Source organism: Porites lutea, chromosome 2 (assembly GCF_958299795.1).
Source record: "Porites lutea chromosome 2, jaPorLute2.1, whole genome shotgun sequence".
Taxonomy (NCBI): domain Eukaryota; kingdom Metazoa; phylum Cnidaria; class Anthozoa; order Scleractinia; family Poritidae; genus Porites; species Porites lutea.
In genome coordinates this window covers 14791935-14809517 of record NC_133202.1, presented here as the reverse complement: position 1 = coordinate 14809517, position 17583 = coordinate 14791935, and the positions used below count along the sequence as shown (strand labels likewise).

General features: G+C 42.6%; 1 protein-coding gene across 1 annotated transcript in view; it reads left to right on the top strand.

The window, feature by feature from the left end:
- Positions 1–17583, top strand: part of LOC140927824 (CCR4-NOT transcription complex subunit 1-like) — a 52108-nt gene that overhangs the window by 31708 nt on the left and 2817 nt on the right. The window contains exons 35-55 of the mRNA XM_073377505.1: positions 568–708; positions 2125–2280; positions 3347–3487; positions 4092–4196; positions 4580–4732; positions 5826–6011; positions 6369–6517; positions 8169–8277; positions 8416–8511; positions 9020–9084; positions 9551–9731; positions 10506–10598; positions 10685–10789; positions 11464–11595; positions 12377–12540; positions 13052–13169; positions 13843–13944; positions 14189–14362; positions 15791–15874; positions 16287–16355; positions 17059–17239. Of these exons, the coding sequence (XP_073233606.1) occupies positions 568–708; positions 2125–2280; positions 3347–3487; positions 4092–4196; positions 4580–4732; positions 5826–6011; positions 6369–6517; positions 8169–8277; positions 8416–8511; positions 9020–9084; positions 9551–9731; positions 10506–10598; positions 10685–10789; positions 11464–11595; positions 12377–12540; positions 13052–13169; positions 13843–13944; positions 14189–14362; positions 15791–15874; positions 16287–16355; positions 17059–17239 (2704 nt within the window). The remainder of the gene's footprint in view (positions 1–567; positions 709–2124; positions 2281–3346; positions 3488–4091; positions 4197–4579; positions 4733–5825; positions 6012–6368; positions 6518–8168; positions 8278–8415; positions 8512–9019; positions 9085–9550; positions 9732–10505; positions 10599–10684; positions 10790–11463; positions 11596–12376; positions 12541–13051; positions 13170–13842; positions 13945–14188; positions 14363–15790; positions 15875–16286; positions 16356–17058; positions 17240–17583) is intronic.

Sequence of the window (17583 nt, the reverse complement as noted above, 5' to 3'; positions counted from 1 at the left end):
ATCTGAAATTACCCTGTTTAATTCTAGAAAATCAGTCCCTTTGTTTTATTAATTTCTAAAGACTCATGGAATTCTTTATATCAGAAAAAGTTATGGATACTGAAGATTTTGAGCAAACCCTTAGCCAAAAACAGGAACAACTTGAGGGGATTTGCCGTTCAATATGAAGTGTAGTCTCCTTCGCGGCCGTTCTTCGTGTCATTGCGCAAAGTTTGAGGAGGAGCTTTGCGTGCGTACGTACGAGACGAATTACGGCTGCGGTGGAGACGATATATAGCGTTGACTTGTTTCAGACATAAGTTCTAACTCTTATGGTTGGCGTGGACCTTTATCGTAATGTAGTTGAAACAATTTTGATGGATCTAATCGAGCAAGAGGTTAACACAGTGAGAAGAGTTAGCCTGCTGGCATGTTTCGAAAAGTGTAGGAAGGAGGGGCGAAAGCCTAGAAACGAGTTGACCAGACACACCCAAACTAGCTTTAAAAGAATATTAGATTGCAAAGCTTAAAAGACCGTTTGTTGTTGTTGTAAATGTTGTACCAAGTAACGTTTCCATCTCTTTACAGATTCCGCTATTCCAGCAGCATCCTCATCTAAAGCAGTTTGTGCGTCCAGCTATTGAGCGAGCTGTACAGGAACTGGTCCATCCAGTGGTGGAGAGATCAATCAAAATATGCCTTACAACTGCTGAGATGATTGTGAAAAAGGTGAGTGATTTAGTAATCGTCTCGTACAAGCCTGAATTTTTTCAGGCTTTTTTTTTTGCAACTGCCAAAGTTGCGTCTATAACTGCGACGATGTTCTTTAATGTAATTCTTCCCGCCGCAGTTCGCATATATGAATTTCATATATTCATAACTTCATCATCATCCTTTCACGGGTTTAATACGAACCAATTCAACAACCTGCTCCCAGTTGGCTTGTTAGCTCAACTGGTAGAGCGCTGCACCGGTATCGCAGAGGTCAAGGGTTCGAATCCCGTACAAACCTGAATTTTATCAGGCCTTCTTTTCGCAGCTGCAAAAGTTGCGTCTATAACTGCGATGATCTTCTTTCATAATTCTTCACCCCGCAGTTCTCATATATGATTTTCATCTATTCTTAACTTCATCATAGTAATCGTCTCTGTTGAATACTAGAGCAGTAGGGAGCTTAAGCAAAGGCATTTTTGAGTGACACATGTCAACGGGAAGTGAGGCTTTTTCCCTTTTAATATGCCTTGATGCTACCAAAATTGTATTGTTAAGTATCTTCACTCTTAAACTTATAGAGACGATTTGCGAAAAAGATTGGGCGAAGTCACTGAGCAACAGCGGAAAAAGGCCACCTTCGTTCGACGTGCGTCGCTCAAAATCGTTTTTTGCTTAGGCTCACTAATATTCAGTGGATATGAAATCTACGTCTTTATAGTGCAAGCTTAAAGACTTCCACACCCCAAATCTCTCCTAGGTAGATAACGGCCAGCTACTGTCAGAAATGCAAAAAATGGGGTTCTCCGTGCTTGCTTTTGAAGTAAAGCGTATTGAGTACCGTGGAGTTTTGAGCGACTTAGGATAACGTAAAGGTGAATTTCCACTGTCGCGTAGTTTTAATTTACGCGCGTAAGGAAAATAGAGGGCCGCGCGTACTTTTACGGTTACGCGCAAATTTCCATACATTGCCCGTATTTTATTTTTATTTACGTGCGTAAGAATTAAAATTACGCGACAGTGGAATTTCACCTTAAGTTATGATAGAGCTGCAGAGAACAGTCGTCGATCATCGAACTATGCCCGTCTTATTGAAGACTAAAATTTACCCACAATCCTACTTGCAGTCGGGAGTGATGACTGGAAAGGTTAAGACTGTCATTTTGTAGCTAAAGATTAGCATAGCAATTGCAGATATTAAAAGTCAACATAATGTACGTCCGACAACTTTTCTCCCAAGTTGTCCGACAAAACCGGTGACCTGTTCGGACAGATGTCCTTTTTAAAAAAAAAGCTTTTCTAAAAAAGTACAGTTATGAGCAAAAGAGTCAATAAAATTAGGTGCAGTAGATACAGGCGAATCTATTGATCTTAACACAAACATGTCTACCTAGTAATATTTCTCAGCTCATAGTTGTTTTCTTATTCGTACAGGATTTTGCACTGGACCCTGAAGAGTCTCGGATGAGAGCAGCGGCCCATCACATGGTTCGCTTCATGACAGCAGGCATGGCGCTTATTACCTGTAGAGAACCGCTCCTGATCAGCATCAACAACAATCTCAGATCGAACTTCCTGGCAGCTCTCAGGGTAAGAAAATAATACTTTGTTTAAAAGCACAGAAGTCACTGTAAGCTAAAATCATACGAATGGCATTTGGTACTATGGCCAATATGAACTGCTAGTGGAGTTAAGTCTAAAAGGGGCGCTTTTTAACGTTTTTATAGTTTACAGTAATATTTTTCTGTAGTGTTTAGGACCTGAAGTGTTTGTCTTAGTGAGATGTCCGCCTTCTAAACATTCAAAGAAAATTTCTTAGGAATGCCAGGGACTAGCGTGAGGAAACAGCCGATATTTCGCGACGTCACCACTGGTTTCCGCGCGAAATGACGTCTGAGAAACGAGCGCAGAAAATTCCATACTGATGACGTGTGCATTGTTTGTAGTGCTTTTTATTGGGTGATACACTAAGTTGCCATTCCGCAGGGAAACAGATAGTAGCGCCCGAAATGTCGGCTGTTTTCTCAGTTTGGAGAGGGACCAATTTTAGGCAGGCGTCGGTGTTACAGAGATTAACTTTTTTTAAGGGAGAGTATAAAATACTGTGTCACTTTTGACTACCAATCTGGTTTGTTAATCGTGGATTCATTGTGAGCTGGTTTCTTTGCTGGGGAGCGGGCAATGAAGAAACAACGCGAGCCGTTTTCTAATCACCCTCCATCTGCTTGTAACTCGGCCTGGTTGTAGCCCCAACGAGAGACCGAGCTGACAGGTTTCTTAAGTGGGTGATGGAGTAGTTGTATGAACGATTGATTGCTTAGGGTAAGGGTTTGACCGCGGCAGGATTAGCTCAGTCGGTAGAGCGCGTGACTGCAGAGCATGAGGTCGCGGGTTCGATTCCTAGCGCCGGACCAATACTCAGGGTCTTAAAATAACTGAGAAATGAAGGCGCTGCCATTGCCCAGCAAACGTTTAGTCCTTCGCGTGGCTCGGATTACCACGTAAAGTAGCAGTCCTGTCTCCAGGTGGAGACGTTAAAATAGTGCCCCCAGTTAGTACTTTCGTGCTAAACACATTGACATTCAAATAAAATGCATTTTTTGCTTCGCTGGATTTGATTAATTGAGTGATTAATTGATTTATTAATTAATTTTAGGGTGCAAACCAGCAACAGAAAGACATGATTGAACAAGCTGCGTCAGTTATTAGCGAGGATAACACAGAGCTTGCCTGCGCGTTTATTCAAAAGACTGCGGTGGAAAAAGCTCTGCCGGAGATGGACAAGCGGCTTACTACGGTACAATTTTTTTAACTAGTTCCAAGTGTGTGTGCTGTGGATTTAAACTTTTTTTGAGTCTTGTCAACCTCTCTCCTCCAAGTAACTTTGTATGAAATTTAAGTAGTGTCGCATGCTCACAAGTTAGCAGTCTGAGGGAACTGACCGACCAGGCCATTCCTGTGGTAACGATTATTTCACTTTAAATCAAAACTATCCAGCCAGATAGGTCAAGTCCTGAATAGTTTGCACGAAAGAAAGAAATTTTCAGCCAAAACTCTAGGAAAAAGCCTATTTCATTTTCAAAATGACTGGTCCGTCCATGGTACGGCCGGCCAGTTCTGACTTTTGGAAGGCGCCTTAAGGCCGTTTACCATTCATCAGAACTGGTTATCCAGACCAGTCCATTCATCAGGCGAATTCCTCTATTATTTAGGACTATCCAGCTAGATCAGTTTATATCTAAATAGTATGCATGGGTGTGATGTGTTGTAGTTAAAAATTTGGGGAAAAGACTAATATTTCCTTATCAAAGGAACCTGTTTGGCCGGCCAGTTCTGACTATTTCAGTCTTCCCAGCAAGGGATTTGAGTAATAGAGCTGATCGTTGTAATTCCGATTTCAGGAGTTTGATGTTCGTCGTCATGCCCGTAGTGAGGGTCGACGGTACTGCGATCCAGTGGTTCTGACGTACCAAGCAGAGCGCATGCCTGAACAGATCAGGCTGAAGGTGAGTACAGTACGCTGAAGAGTTTCGAGTGGACTCAAGGCTAGAATGTGCATGAAAATCTGCCACAGCGTCTTGGGAATTTATGCTGTTACAGTAAATTCTTGTAGACGTTTAATTGATTTTTTCCATTTTCGCAATGTTAACTTGAGGGGATGCCCCAAACGGCGTGCGAAGGGTTGGAGGGTCGAAGTCGGATCGGCCAAACGACCCCGCATTGACACTCGCGTCCAGGTCGCGAGTTCATTTAAAATACGAGAAAAGGGAGGGCTGTCAACCAATTTATGTTTAAAAAAAATAGGCTTCTGAGGGTGACATAATCTTTGGACGAACCGTAGCACTGTAAATACTGTTATCTATTTATTTGTTTGTTTATTTATTGACAGGTTGGTGGTGTGAATGCCAATCAGACAGCTGTGTACGAAGAATTTGCTCGTAGCATCCCTGGGTTCCAACCCCCACCCGCTGGAGAGGCAATTACCACCCCACCCCTGCCAAAACCAATCCAGTACGAGCACGGAATTCTGGGTAATGCTGAGGTAAGCTGTTGCCTTTTCTTTTGTCCAGTAGGAACCGTTGCTGGTAAAGGGAGTCACGTAAGCATTCTATCCACGGACTCGAAAGTTTGAACAGCCTGGTACAGCCTTAATATAAAAACAGTACCGAAGAAAAGTTTTGCTCAATGGCTTTCATTTCAGTGGTGATACTCGAATGCCGATGCATGGATAAAAAGGACTTCAGAGTCTCTGTGTACTCAGACGTTAGGAGAACCACATTGTAGAGACTACTAAACGGGTTCATACAAGAACGCCTTTCTGTAGCTTTCATCCTTACGGTGCATTGTCGCTTACACGGCAATTTTTGTCTCGTCACTCAAACGAGACAGAAGCAGCTGCACGGAAGACTACATGGTGCATTGACACAAAACCTTAAACCAAATTACGGGTCCCCGGTTTGTAACGTCTGCGAAGCACCGCCGATATCCTTCTTCTAGGACTCCCAACGGACTCTACCGGAAATGCGTTTTTCCCTCAATCTGATTGGGGAATCGACCGTGGCATTTTTAACAGGCCAACCATGGTGCATATCCAAACCCTGGTACACAGGTGGTGGCCCAGAACAAGGATTGTGGCGCTGTTTCGCAGGCGGACTTAACCAGAAGTTTAGTTCCGTCGGTGGCGCAGGCTAAGTGTTCCCGGGATAATAGAGAGATTAAGATTCACGTTGACGCCAAAGGTAGCCTGTTCCAGGCTCCGATATAGTCGGGCCCGCTGAATTGAGAAAGCGCGAAGACGGAAGCAAACTGGGGAGAGGAGGGGCGGCTACACCAAATGGCAAACGTGAATTTGTACCACGTGATCAAGTTTCCCCCTTAACTGTCGTTCACTGTTTATTACTTCTACTCAAAAGTAAGTCGCTTCATGCCAGTTTTATCCATAAGAATTGTTCTATACAGTTTTTATCTGCTTATTTTCTATTCTGACAAATTCTCAACTTGAATCTGACGTTTGCCATTTGCCGTTAACGTGATTCCTAATCTCTCTAATGAAAGAAACACAGAGTGACTTTCTCTGGGAGAAGTCCTCAGATAAATTATTAAGTATTCAAACTTTTCTTTCTCTTCAAACCAAGGCCTTCATGCCAGAAGAGGTGGTTCAAATCCTGAGCAAATGTGCGGCGGAAATCGAGCAGCATCTCCATGCCATCATGGCTCCACCTACCAATCAGCATGTAGTTACAATACACAGTCTGCTGGATGCAGTAGTGCAGGCTCGCATATCTAGGGACAACATGGCTGCCCTCAGGCTTCTACATAAGGTTGGTATGACTGTGCTGTGACGATTACAGTTTTCACCAATCTAGATCTTTTGATGTGCGTTGTGAATTTCTTAGCCGCTGGCTGTTATCTAGGGAGAAGTTTTGTGAATACCGGTAGACAAACGTGTTTACCTCGTGTTCATGCTTAAAAGGGACCAGGTTTGCCAAAATTCGGTTATGGCATTTTTCGCTGCTTGCCAGCTATTTTCGCTCGTCTGCACCGACCGAGAGCCTGGCACAGAAGCACCCGTAATTACAGATAAGGCGGAGGGTAATTTGCGCATCACCTTAGCCGTGTGCCAAAAACGGCTTAGCTTTAAGCCCCTTTCATAAATGTGGCCACGTTATTTGCCCTAGGCTGCTGAAGGACTACTTGAAGGTGCTGCTCCGCTTGCCGGCGATGCAGAGCTGTCTCTCAGATACCGCGACTGTCATCTGATAGTGCTAAGAGGGCTCCAGGACCCGCGGGGATATGGCCCCATCTGGACTGCCAGACATGTCACAAAGTAAGTGATCATCATTAATAGTGATCCACATGCAATTTCTCCCAACAGTAACACTGCCTGAACAAACAGACAGGTCATGAGAATGAATGAAATGATCTGTCACCAAAGATGAAATGTTGTGATGGTAGAACAAATTCTCTCCAGCAGTACCATAAGGAATGTATGAAGAACAGTGTGGAGAAGATGCATGTTAATGTTGGGGCTTAAAGGATTAATCGTACTGGAAGGCGTGAGGGTCTCGGATTTGATCACCGAAGATGTTTTTTAATTGCCTGTTTTGGGAGGAGAAAAGATATTTCTGAACAAATCGGAAAGAAAGAAGAAGTTAAAGCGTGATGGTCCATCACTTAGGGAGGGACCGTTTTATTTTTGACGAGGTGTGAGTGTAGGAGCTTTCTTGGAGAAATGCTGTTTCTTTGTAGCAAAATATCAAGCCTGTTCCAGGCTCCAAGATAGTAGAGAGCTTTAGATTCGAGGACGAGAACGACTGCGACTACGAGATTTGATTTACATAAAAGTGTTTTCGCGTATTGTGCCCTCTCCCGATTGCAAAATGCTAAGACTTCTAACATTTGATAACTTGTCCCCGCCACTACGACGCTCTCGCTAAAACTCGTAGTGGACTGACGACGGCTACCACGTTTTCCCGCCAAAACGACGCCGGTTCACGAGCGAGCACTACTTACTATTGAGAAAATCTCGTACTCGTAGTCGTACTCGTCTTAGAATCTAAAGGACTCTAGTAGTGCAGAGATCGTGACTGCCCTCTTCCCGAGATCACGGGTCTTAGGGCATCTTCACATGAGCCCGGTTGACCTGGCTGGCCCGGTTACCGGGAGCAAATTTACCTTGGGTTCATATGAGAAATTTCAGCCCGGTTTTCGAGATGAGAAAAGGTCGAAGACGAGTTGTGTCGCGAAATTCGAGAAACAAAGCAAACGTGGCGAAACACAAAGTTATAATTTCCGCGCCCATTATAGCTTTGGCAACTCTTATAGCGGTATCACTTTTGTCAAATGGGATGCTTATGATGTGGAAAATACAGCAGGCAAAGCAAGACAATGCAGAATTCATCCCGCGTTCATCCCGGTAACCGGGCTGAAGTGTTTTTTTATGGAAAAATTTTCCACCCCTCTTACCGAGATCTCGGCAACCGAGTCAGCCCGCCCTCTCATATGAACACATCGAAACTCTTGTAAAGAATTCAGAGGTAAGGCGGGATCTGGGAAACCGGGGCTCATATGAAGAGGCCCTTTTTCTCCTTGGTTTGTTTTCGCGACCTGCCAACTATCAAAGAGCCTGAGATTGGCTACAAAATATCTTTAAAACTTTCTTGCAGCACATCGTTTGCTTTATTTAACCCTGCGCGGTATTTCTTCGCTTAAAACATTGTTCTTCTGCAGTGCTTTTTTGCAACAGAAGATGAGGAGTAGGGTGTTTATGTATAGTGATGCAATTCTAAATAAAAGAGAGCAAAGAAACTTTCCGATCTTTCTTTGAGCGACAGCCCGAATTGCCTTTTTTACAAGAATACAAATTGAACTCTGCTTCCAGTTGCTTGGATCACGTTATCGTTTTTAAGATCATTTTATGTTTTTGTTTCTTACTCTTTGATTTTCTTAACTTTTTATCTCTGCTACTTTGTGTCCAGGTTTGTGTGCGATTGTCCGCCTGAGCTGAAGTTTAATGTGGACGCCATTGATATTCTGATCAGAAGTCATTTGCTGAACATGAGAGAGTTCGATCTTCACCTTGTGCAGGTACCGCAAATGAAACCGGGAGTAAGCAATGGCATGGTCAACTTTGTCGTTTGCCATAACCCTGTTGCTTGACCTCAATTACTGAACAGTTTACTGTAGAACTTATCCGTTTGATTGGTGATCTTTTTTTCTATTCAGTGTATAGACAACGGCCACAATCTTCAGGCGCTACACTTTGCCATTCAACTTGCCAAGTATGTGACCGATGAAAAACACAGTCCACATGTCACGGAGGTAAGATCTGCAGTGCTGTGAAAGAGTTAGCTTGAGTACAAACTCTCTATTTTGATTGTTCTCGAGCCGCGTGCACGGGAGTGCGCGAGTGACTTTGCGTCATGTCCCTTAGATAAAAAACTTACTTGTCGGCTACAAATGTTTATTACAGAGTTTGTGGAATAACTATTAAAGCTACAGGAGAGAAGAGTCTAAATTCTTGGGGGCGCTTCAGAGTTTTTTCTAAGAAGTGATGACACCAGCCCACACTATTTCCATGGATACCTTAAATTGTGACATCCTATGTCACTTTTTTTTTGCAAACAAACCCAGAAGTCATTGACGGCGCCACAAGCTTTAAGCTTTAAATTTTGGGCGTGTTAAGTTAAAAGGCCGTCCGTTTGTGGGAGATTGCAACTATCTAAGACGATTCGTTGCGTTCGGCCCCAAGATGGGAGTGTAAGCTTAACCCTACAGTACCTGAAAACTGAATTGTTATTTTGTAATGTGAATATTTATTTTTCTTTAGAACGATCTCTATCACACCATTGAAGCTTTGACAAGAATAGCTCACAGCAGACAGAGTTCTGAGGGGTGCGTAAGGTTATTTTTTGTACGATATTTACAGTAGTCGAGTACGTCTTATTTTTAAACAGGACTTAACGCTTATGTGTTGGATAGAATCCAACCTTATAATAAGTTTGATGGTTTCTTTCAAGCTGCTTCTGATATTGAATTAACTTTTGATAAAATTGCACCACAACATATACATTCCAAAGTTTGGCGTATTCTTTCCCCGTTAAATTTGGAGCTTAACCTCTGATGAAGAGAATATTTAATTTGGTTCTGGCTTCAAGTCTCTCTGTGGTGTGACCTCTCACAGGAGAGAAAAAACTTCTTTTTCAATACAAACACTTAGTTCTTTTCTGTTCTTCTTTTTGCTAGTTTTCGACGAATCCAAAATTCGCCGTGATTTTATCGGACCTTGATTTTGGGCGCTGGTAAGATGTTAAGGGAATACAGGCTAATAATTGTTTTATTGCAATCTATCAATCTATAGGTTGTCTTCATTACTGGAGGCTGCCCACAATGGACCGCTGCCATCTCAGACTGCTGGCGCGCACCATGAGATAGGCGACAACAAGGCGCCTGGAGGACCCACATCTCTAACATCCGGTGTGTCATCCGGGGTCTCTAGTACCTTTCATGCTTATGAGGATCCACCTGGTCTGCACGAAAAGGTACTATGCTGGGAAACCAATTGCGTTATCAAGTGGATAGTAATTTTTCCAGAAACTAAATCTATCTTAGTAAAATCCAACTAGTGGTCTGTTATCAATGCTGCGTTCTGATTGGTTGAGCTGCTACTAGGCTATATGTTATAGCCCACTAGTAGCGAAAAGCGCCGGCTTTGAAAACCAAAACAATGGCGGCTGAATCGCGTTTTGCTAGCTAAAGTTGTTTTCTATCGATATTTTTGACCAACTGGTTGGGTTTTACCAAAACAGTTATTCCTCTCGCCCTCATGGCCTCTGAGTCAATAGTTCATGAGCCCGAAGGCCAAATGGGCTATTGACTCAGAGGAATAATTATTGATTATCCACCTTTGGAACAACTGGGGCCTGCAAGTAAACTGCAAAGTGTTCTGTTTGAACGGGTGCTCGCGCCAAAACGTTGCCTTGCGCAGAATTGCGTACGTGTAATAAGCAGTCACGCTTGGGAAATTATCAACTGACCTCCTCATACACGTCGACCGCTTATTTTATTTTTCAAGTGAAGTAATACCGTCTTTTAATAAAGCTTATGCATGTATGTACCTTTCGGGCTAGGTCATTAAAGGGTTACACCCAATCCCCAAACTGGCGCAGGAAAAGATGACTGCAACGGTCAAATAGAGGTCAATTTGACAGTAATTATAGGGAACGATCTGCGGTACTTTTACCTTGACAAGTGACTCCTTAATATACCTCTTACTGTTTGATTTTTTCCTTCTCATACTACGTGTTTTCGTTTAGGTTGAGTTCTTATTAAGAGAATGGGTGCGCCTCTGTCATCAGCCCGGTGCTGGAAAGGAAAGTGAGAAGGCCTTCTCCACATTTGTTGCACTGGTGAGAATCTTTTTCTTTGTGTATATTGAGCATAGGAGGGGTGATGCAGCCATGGTCTAATGTGTTGTTTTTTTCTTACGTTTTAGCTCCATACACAGGGTATCTTACGTACAGACGATCTGATTACAAGGTTTTTCCGTATTAGTACGGAGCTGTGCGTGGAGGTCACTTATAGGGCTTTGGGAGATCACGTGAGTTTATTGATCTTTTTAGGCTAGATCATCTCGATTTGATGTCGCTTTTTCATTTTGTATTCTTTAAACTGCACCAAGGGACATGATTTAGATATCTTAAGGTGGATATCCACAGTGGTAAGCGTTTACTTTTGGACAGAAATTGAGTTTCTTAATGCCTTAAGTCAAGGTTGGCCGAGGGTAGCGGTATAGGCATTGCTTAGTTTATTCAGTTTTAATCCTTCTAAGAAACTCTCTCTTTATACAAGAGAGAGTCCAAGTTTAGAGAAGCGTCTTCTTATCCGGGTTATCGTTATGTCCAATTGCATCGTGGGTTTTGGGTTCCCCATCGCCTCTTTTTTTACCAGGCCTTTTGCGCCTACTGGCGCGATGAGACTTGATGATGATCACCTCTTTTTTATAGGTTACGAGGTTGCACCGGAAATTGAGTCATTGTTGTGTCGAGTTGCATTGTGGGAAGGTTTTGAGTGCGCCATCGCTTCTTTCATTGGCTGTTACCAGGTTGCGTAGGAAACTAGGTCAAAGTCGTTCTCCGAAACAGTCTCCCTAAACCAATTCGACACAACACGGACCCAGTCACACGTGCCACCTGCCAAAATGGCCAATAGTCACCTCTTATTGTTTTACCTTACTACGTTCTCACTGACTCCCAACATTTTCAATCTCGTCAGCCAACCAGCCCCACCATGGCGCGTGCAAAGTGTTACAACACCCTGGATGCCTACTGCAGGTTAATAGCTTTGCTGGTGCGTCACTCCGGAGATGCGTCCAATAACGTGACCAAAATCAATCTGCTTAGCAGGGTAAGCTGTAGGCAAATCCCCTGAACACGGACGCCAATTTACAGCCGAGAAGGAAACTGGGACGAGTTAACTTTTGCAAAGACTTCTGGGACTGTTACTAGGGACAGCTAATAGCTGACTGGCGAATCCCAGTAACGATCCCAGAAACAATTGCGTGACGCATTACGGTTCCAATTCCCTTCTCGTTTGTAAAGTGGCGAATGGATGTTCTTAAATATTCAAAGTGTACCTATATCAATGTAGTAGAAGTTATTTATATATTCAGGCAGAGGTGACAAATGAACTAGGCCTATCGCCGGGACTAGTAACTATTAACATCGTTACGGCTACATTTGGTGGGTCCAAACTTAAAAGGACAGTCGTCATTTTTCTTATCTGAGAAATTCCTTTATTACTACTAGATCAGCGTGGAATTTGTCATCTAAGTCTGTTTCATCAGAGTCATTTGTCATCAAAGTATATGTGAAAGGTTGGGGAAATCTGTCATTGCGGTTTGCGAAAGAACCTTAAACGGCTAACAGACGCATTTAAACTGAGTACGTGAGAGGGGTACCATTTGTCAAGAGGCATTCGCCGGAAAGGGATACATTTCCTGTCAAAAATGGTATATAAAATAGTGAGGGGCTGGACATCTGAGCGAAGCCTCCCCGTTTAAAGTTTGTTGGGTAACCTCCGGGTGGTGGGGGAGTGGGGGGGCTTGAATTCAAGGTTTTTTCGAGCACCGGGGTAGCGAAACAACCAGAACGGGTGACAATATTAAGAAGCGTGTTTCCCACAACAGGTGCTCGGTACAGTGGCAACAGTGCTGTTCCAGGATCATGAAATGCGTCACACCGAGTTCCAGCAGTTACCGTATCACCGAATATTCATCATGCTGCTCGTAGAACTCAATCAGCCTGAACCCATTTTGGAGGCCATCAACTTCCAAGTGCTGCAAACATTTAGGTGCGTATCACATCTGATCCTCTGTGCTGTAACTCTGTGGTGATTTCAGAAGATAGTCACGACTGATTCCAATCTTGGCGTTGCATTGTGTGGAAGATATGTTCGAGACGATACGTGGATACTGCGTGTTTGTACCGAGTGCATGGGGGACATACAGGGATACTGATATGTCCATTTCGTGTTCGTATGCGTGATATTGTTTAAAAACAAGTGGTTGCTGTATATTAAATGCTCAGCGCTTCGCGACTTTTGTACCTTGCGTTGCAGAGTTTTTTTTTCATGCGTGCGCGGAAAGCTTTGTTGTTGGCCGACACATCTTCGGTCAAAGGCCGAAGCCATGAGCGCATGAAAAGTCTCTGGCACCCAGGACACGAAAAGAAATTAGAGAAAAGAAAAGGTTATCTTTTAATATTCTTTCGGCACTCTCTCTTCAGTCATTACAGATTAAACGATTGTTTGTTTTTAAAACCTGCCATCTGAACAGCTAAATAATTATTTGATTTCTGTTTAGCACTGTGTTCCATGCCCTCAGGCCATCCCGGGCTCCAGGGTTTGCGTATGCCTGGCTCGAGTTGATATCCCATCGTCTACTCATGTCCAAGCTTCTCCTTAACACACCCCAGCAGAAGGTATGGTATTTTGATGCAGCGAAAGCGACTCCTCGGCGGGGGCATTCGCTCCCAAGCAAACATTACATTAAATGCACCAAATGCTTTAGCAATAATATAGGAGGGCATTCACAACACACTTTTGGAATTAAACCAAACTGCCCATTATAAACCATATTATTTATGTACTGGTACTTCCTCGGAATTTTTCAAACAATTGTGTAGGTTTTTGTTATTTTCCTTGAAATTGAATGGATGACTTGAATGAATAATGAAAGAGGCGTGACAAATAAAGCAACCGCCCATTATCCGTACATTCTTCTGTTGCTCTAGCAACTGACTAACAGTTAACTTTAGGCGGTTGGCTTTTTTGTTACTGTGGGTCATATAAGAAGATATGAGTTGTTCTTTGTTGCTACTTTGTTGGACCTTAGCCCATGTTCACATGACATTTCGTTGCAGGACAAGACCGGAGTTAACAAGGTGCGTTATGGGCAATGTGAAAATGGTTAATTCCGTTACAAGGCGTAACTGTTTTCGACGCTTTGAATACCTCTCATGTCAAGAAACCGAAACAGAAATACCCAAACATAGCTGGAGACCTAAACAAATGCTTTTAACGTTGGAAGCTTAAGTTATGCGAAACTGATTAGACAACGTCATATATAATAATATATTTTTTTCATTTTTGCAGGGATGGGTGCTATTTCAGCAGCTGTTGATTGACCTCTTCAAGTTTTTGGCGCCATTCTTAAGGAACGCCGAACTAGCGAAACAAACACATCTGCTTTATAAGGTAACTAGGAATAACACTTCATGAGGCCACTTATTTTTTAGTTTTGCCTCCCACCCATCTTTTGAGTCGCATGTAACCCAACTCTCCAGTCGACTCAACCCAAATAGCCCCGCATATGATGTCAATTCTTTCGTTTGATATCACGAAGTGGAAGGCACAAAGAAGAAAATCCTCTCTCCTTAACCACCACGGACGATGTCTGAATTGAGAGAAAAAGAAAGTACTGATTTTGACCATTTTTCAGGGCACACTGCGAGTACTGCTTGTTTTACTCCACGACTTCCCAGAATTCCTTTGTGATTACCACTTCAGTTTCTGTGACGTCATCCCTCCAAACTGCATCCAAATGAGGAATCTGATCCTGAGCGCCTTTCCGCGCAACATGCGGCTTCCAGACCCCTTCACGCCTAACTTGAAGGTATGGTTCCTAAGTTTATAGAGCGTTTTCACTTGACATCATGGCGACGCCTATTTCCCTTTCGTAAATGGTCTTTGCCATTTTTAACGGTTGTGACTAGAATGGATACCCCAAAGTCAGATTGTCATCTTCACTCAAAATACATGATAGGAGTCTTATAACTTAAAGTAGTAAATAAGAGAAGAAAGAAAACAGAAGAAAACAGTAGGTAGTATGCAGGACTTGAACTCGCGTCATTTGATGTATGATCCATTTGCGTATCCACTACATCATTAAGGGCTAACTGCCAAGAACCCTGTATTCAACTCTTTTCCTTACACAACTATCTAATACTCTGATTTCCCCATTTCCCTAAAGGTTCTCGTGCCCAGTAAATTCGCCTAAATATAGTATAGCGTGGTGTAGAGTATAGCGTTGTGTAATAAACATAAGGTATCCAACCTGATTTTGAGGTATCCATTCTAGTCACATCCCATTGTTAACGGTCGATGCCAACATTGGTAACCAAGGCTTTAGTCATCCTTGGATTAAGTTACAATATGGGAAATAATACGTTTTTCAATAGTCTTAGAAAGAACAACGTTGAAGCCCAAGTTGAATTTACGTTAAATAGTATGGAAAGGGGTAGGGTCACCTGTTATTGATGTAACAGTTAATAAAGACAGTTTCTTAGTGTATGTACCCAAATTCTTCGAAATTTTGGCGGGTCCATGAAGTAGTGTAGTGGTAAGGGAGGGAGATTAGGATACGAAAGATCCGTGTTCGAGGTCCGGGTTTGACCTTTTCTTACGATTTTTGAGGTTATGTTCCATGCATTTTATTTTACTTTTGGCAGGACTGAAGAAACTCGTTCGTTATACGGAGGACTTCGTTATACAGAAGTTCGTTAACTCGAGCTTCCACTGTAGAAGGGCCGCAATTTTATCAATTTTATAATGATTACGAATACATAGACGGGTAATCTGCTCAAGGATGGCTCAGATATATATTAAGATGAGCTTGAAATATTTAGCCACTCGACAAACATGAAAAAGTTTGGGCCAACTTTTTCAAGATGATCACTGATGATCATCAGAATCCGAGCATGCGCAGCACGTGATGTAGCGCCTTTAAGCGCTTTGCCGACTGAGCTACAATCTTGGACAAAATAAATGGAAAATCTAGACCCCCCCTCCCCCCCAAATCAAGGATGGGAAAATGGCGCGTTTTTGCCCTTCGCGCGCCTTCATCCTTGATTTGGGGAGGATGGGGGTTTGCTGTTCCATTTTATTTTGTCCAAGATTGTAGTTTTACCGCGTCACTCCCCTGTAAGAAAAAAAAGCTAAAGGAAAAACAGACAAATGCTATATTTCATATTTACTCAACACTATTCAAGGATTTTACAAAGGTTAAGCAAGCTTTGGATTTCATCGTATTCTGCTCTTGCAGGTTGATTTGTTGACCGACATCGCTCATTCACCACGCATCTTAACTAACTTTGCCTCAGCCATCCAGCCAGCTAGCTTCAAGAAGGTAAAGTCACTTCAGTGGCGCTTGTCAGACCCACTGTGACTAGAAAAAATCCCAATTTTCTGTGGAAACAACATTAACGAAATGCCCCGCTTATTTGACTTTCATTTGCATCGTCCTACTGTGGGAATTTGCCCACGAATTTGTAACACTTAAATAGATTGCTCAATAGCTTTGCTTTCTCACAATTCAAAATTTCATCCACGGGCTCCAAAAGTTAGCTTTACCTTCTACGCCATGACAAACAATACCAGACGCAAGTACTGTTCTCGAGCTCTTATTTGAATGATCGTTCTTTAGAATTTGCCTGCTAAATAGAAATTTCAAAAGTTATCCCCGTGGTACACTTGATTTTTACATTAACAGAGTTTAAAAAGTTCGACAGTAGGTGATGTCGTGTGTTATTTTGTTTTAGGATCTAGACTCTTATCTGAAGACTCGAGCACCAGTGACATTCCTCACCGAGCTTAGGACGCATTTGCAGGTTAGTTATTTAACAATTAATGAATGAGGCTGAGTATCATATGAAGAATTGTGGAGATCGAGGAGGATGTTATCGGTCGAGGCCGTAGGCCGAGGCGGATATAACACCCTCCGAGATCTCCGTAATTCTTTATATGATACGAAAGCCGAATTCAATAATTGTTATATTATTCATTCAAAATAATTCCTAGTTGAAAAACGTAGCTAAAAAAAGCTTACCTGCGTCGATGTTGAGTTTATCTTCGATAGTTTACATTTAGGTTTGTCCAGCTCCGCAAATATTCTCCAAATAGCAGATGTTGCCCTCCGAGTTGTCTTCTTGCTGTTTTGCTATGTTTTGAGCCATTATTTCACCTAGTTCCAGCTGTAGTTCTTACTCTTGAAACGTGTGAAGTGTCCGCTATTTTAGTTTTTACAACGAAAACAACTCAATCTCGTGCCCAGGTCTTCTCGGTTAACGGTGCATTAACCTGTAGAAGGCTGCATTTTTGACGTCATTTCCTCGTTACACAGTCCGTCCATGATGAGCTCCAGTGAGCTCTTCGGAGCTCAAAGTGAATATATGCGCCCAGGAATTGATTGATTTGTTTATCGTGGTTTCTGTTTTGACTCGTTAATCGCAACAGTTATGCCAACCCAAAGAAAGCGACAATAACTTGTGACATCTTCTACAAGTATTAAAATTATTGACAATTTACTGACAGGTATCAAATGAACCCGGCACGCATTATAATGTACCCTTGATGAACGCACTTGTCCTGTATGTTGGAACCCAGGCCATCACCTACATACACAGTAAAAGCGGTACCCCCTCCATGTCCACCATCACTCATTCGTCGCACATGGACATCTTCCAGAATTTAGCCGTGGATCTTGATACAGAAGGTATAAATAAAAGCTAACGGCATTAATAATTACGATTTGTTGCACGGCAAGAGCGGCGAGGGAGTTCATAAATCTCAAGTTGTCAGGGCGAAGATTAAGTGTTTACCGTAAAATGCCGCTTCTTAGCCCCCTAGGCTACGTGTAAACAAACAAAAAGTACATCCGATTATAGACGGATTCATCGTGACGTCATTGTTAGCATTTTTGCTCATTAGCATACGAGTTAACCCATAGAAGATGTAGCCGTATGTAGCAATAAGGTTCAAAAATTAAAAGTGCTGGTTAATAGAAAATAACAGCAACTAAAAACTGCAAAATTACTGGGTGGCAAAACGTTAATGAGC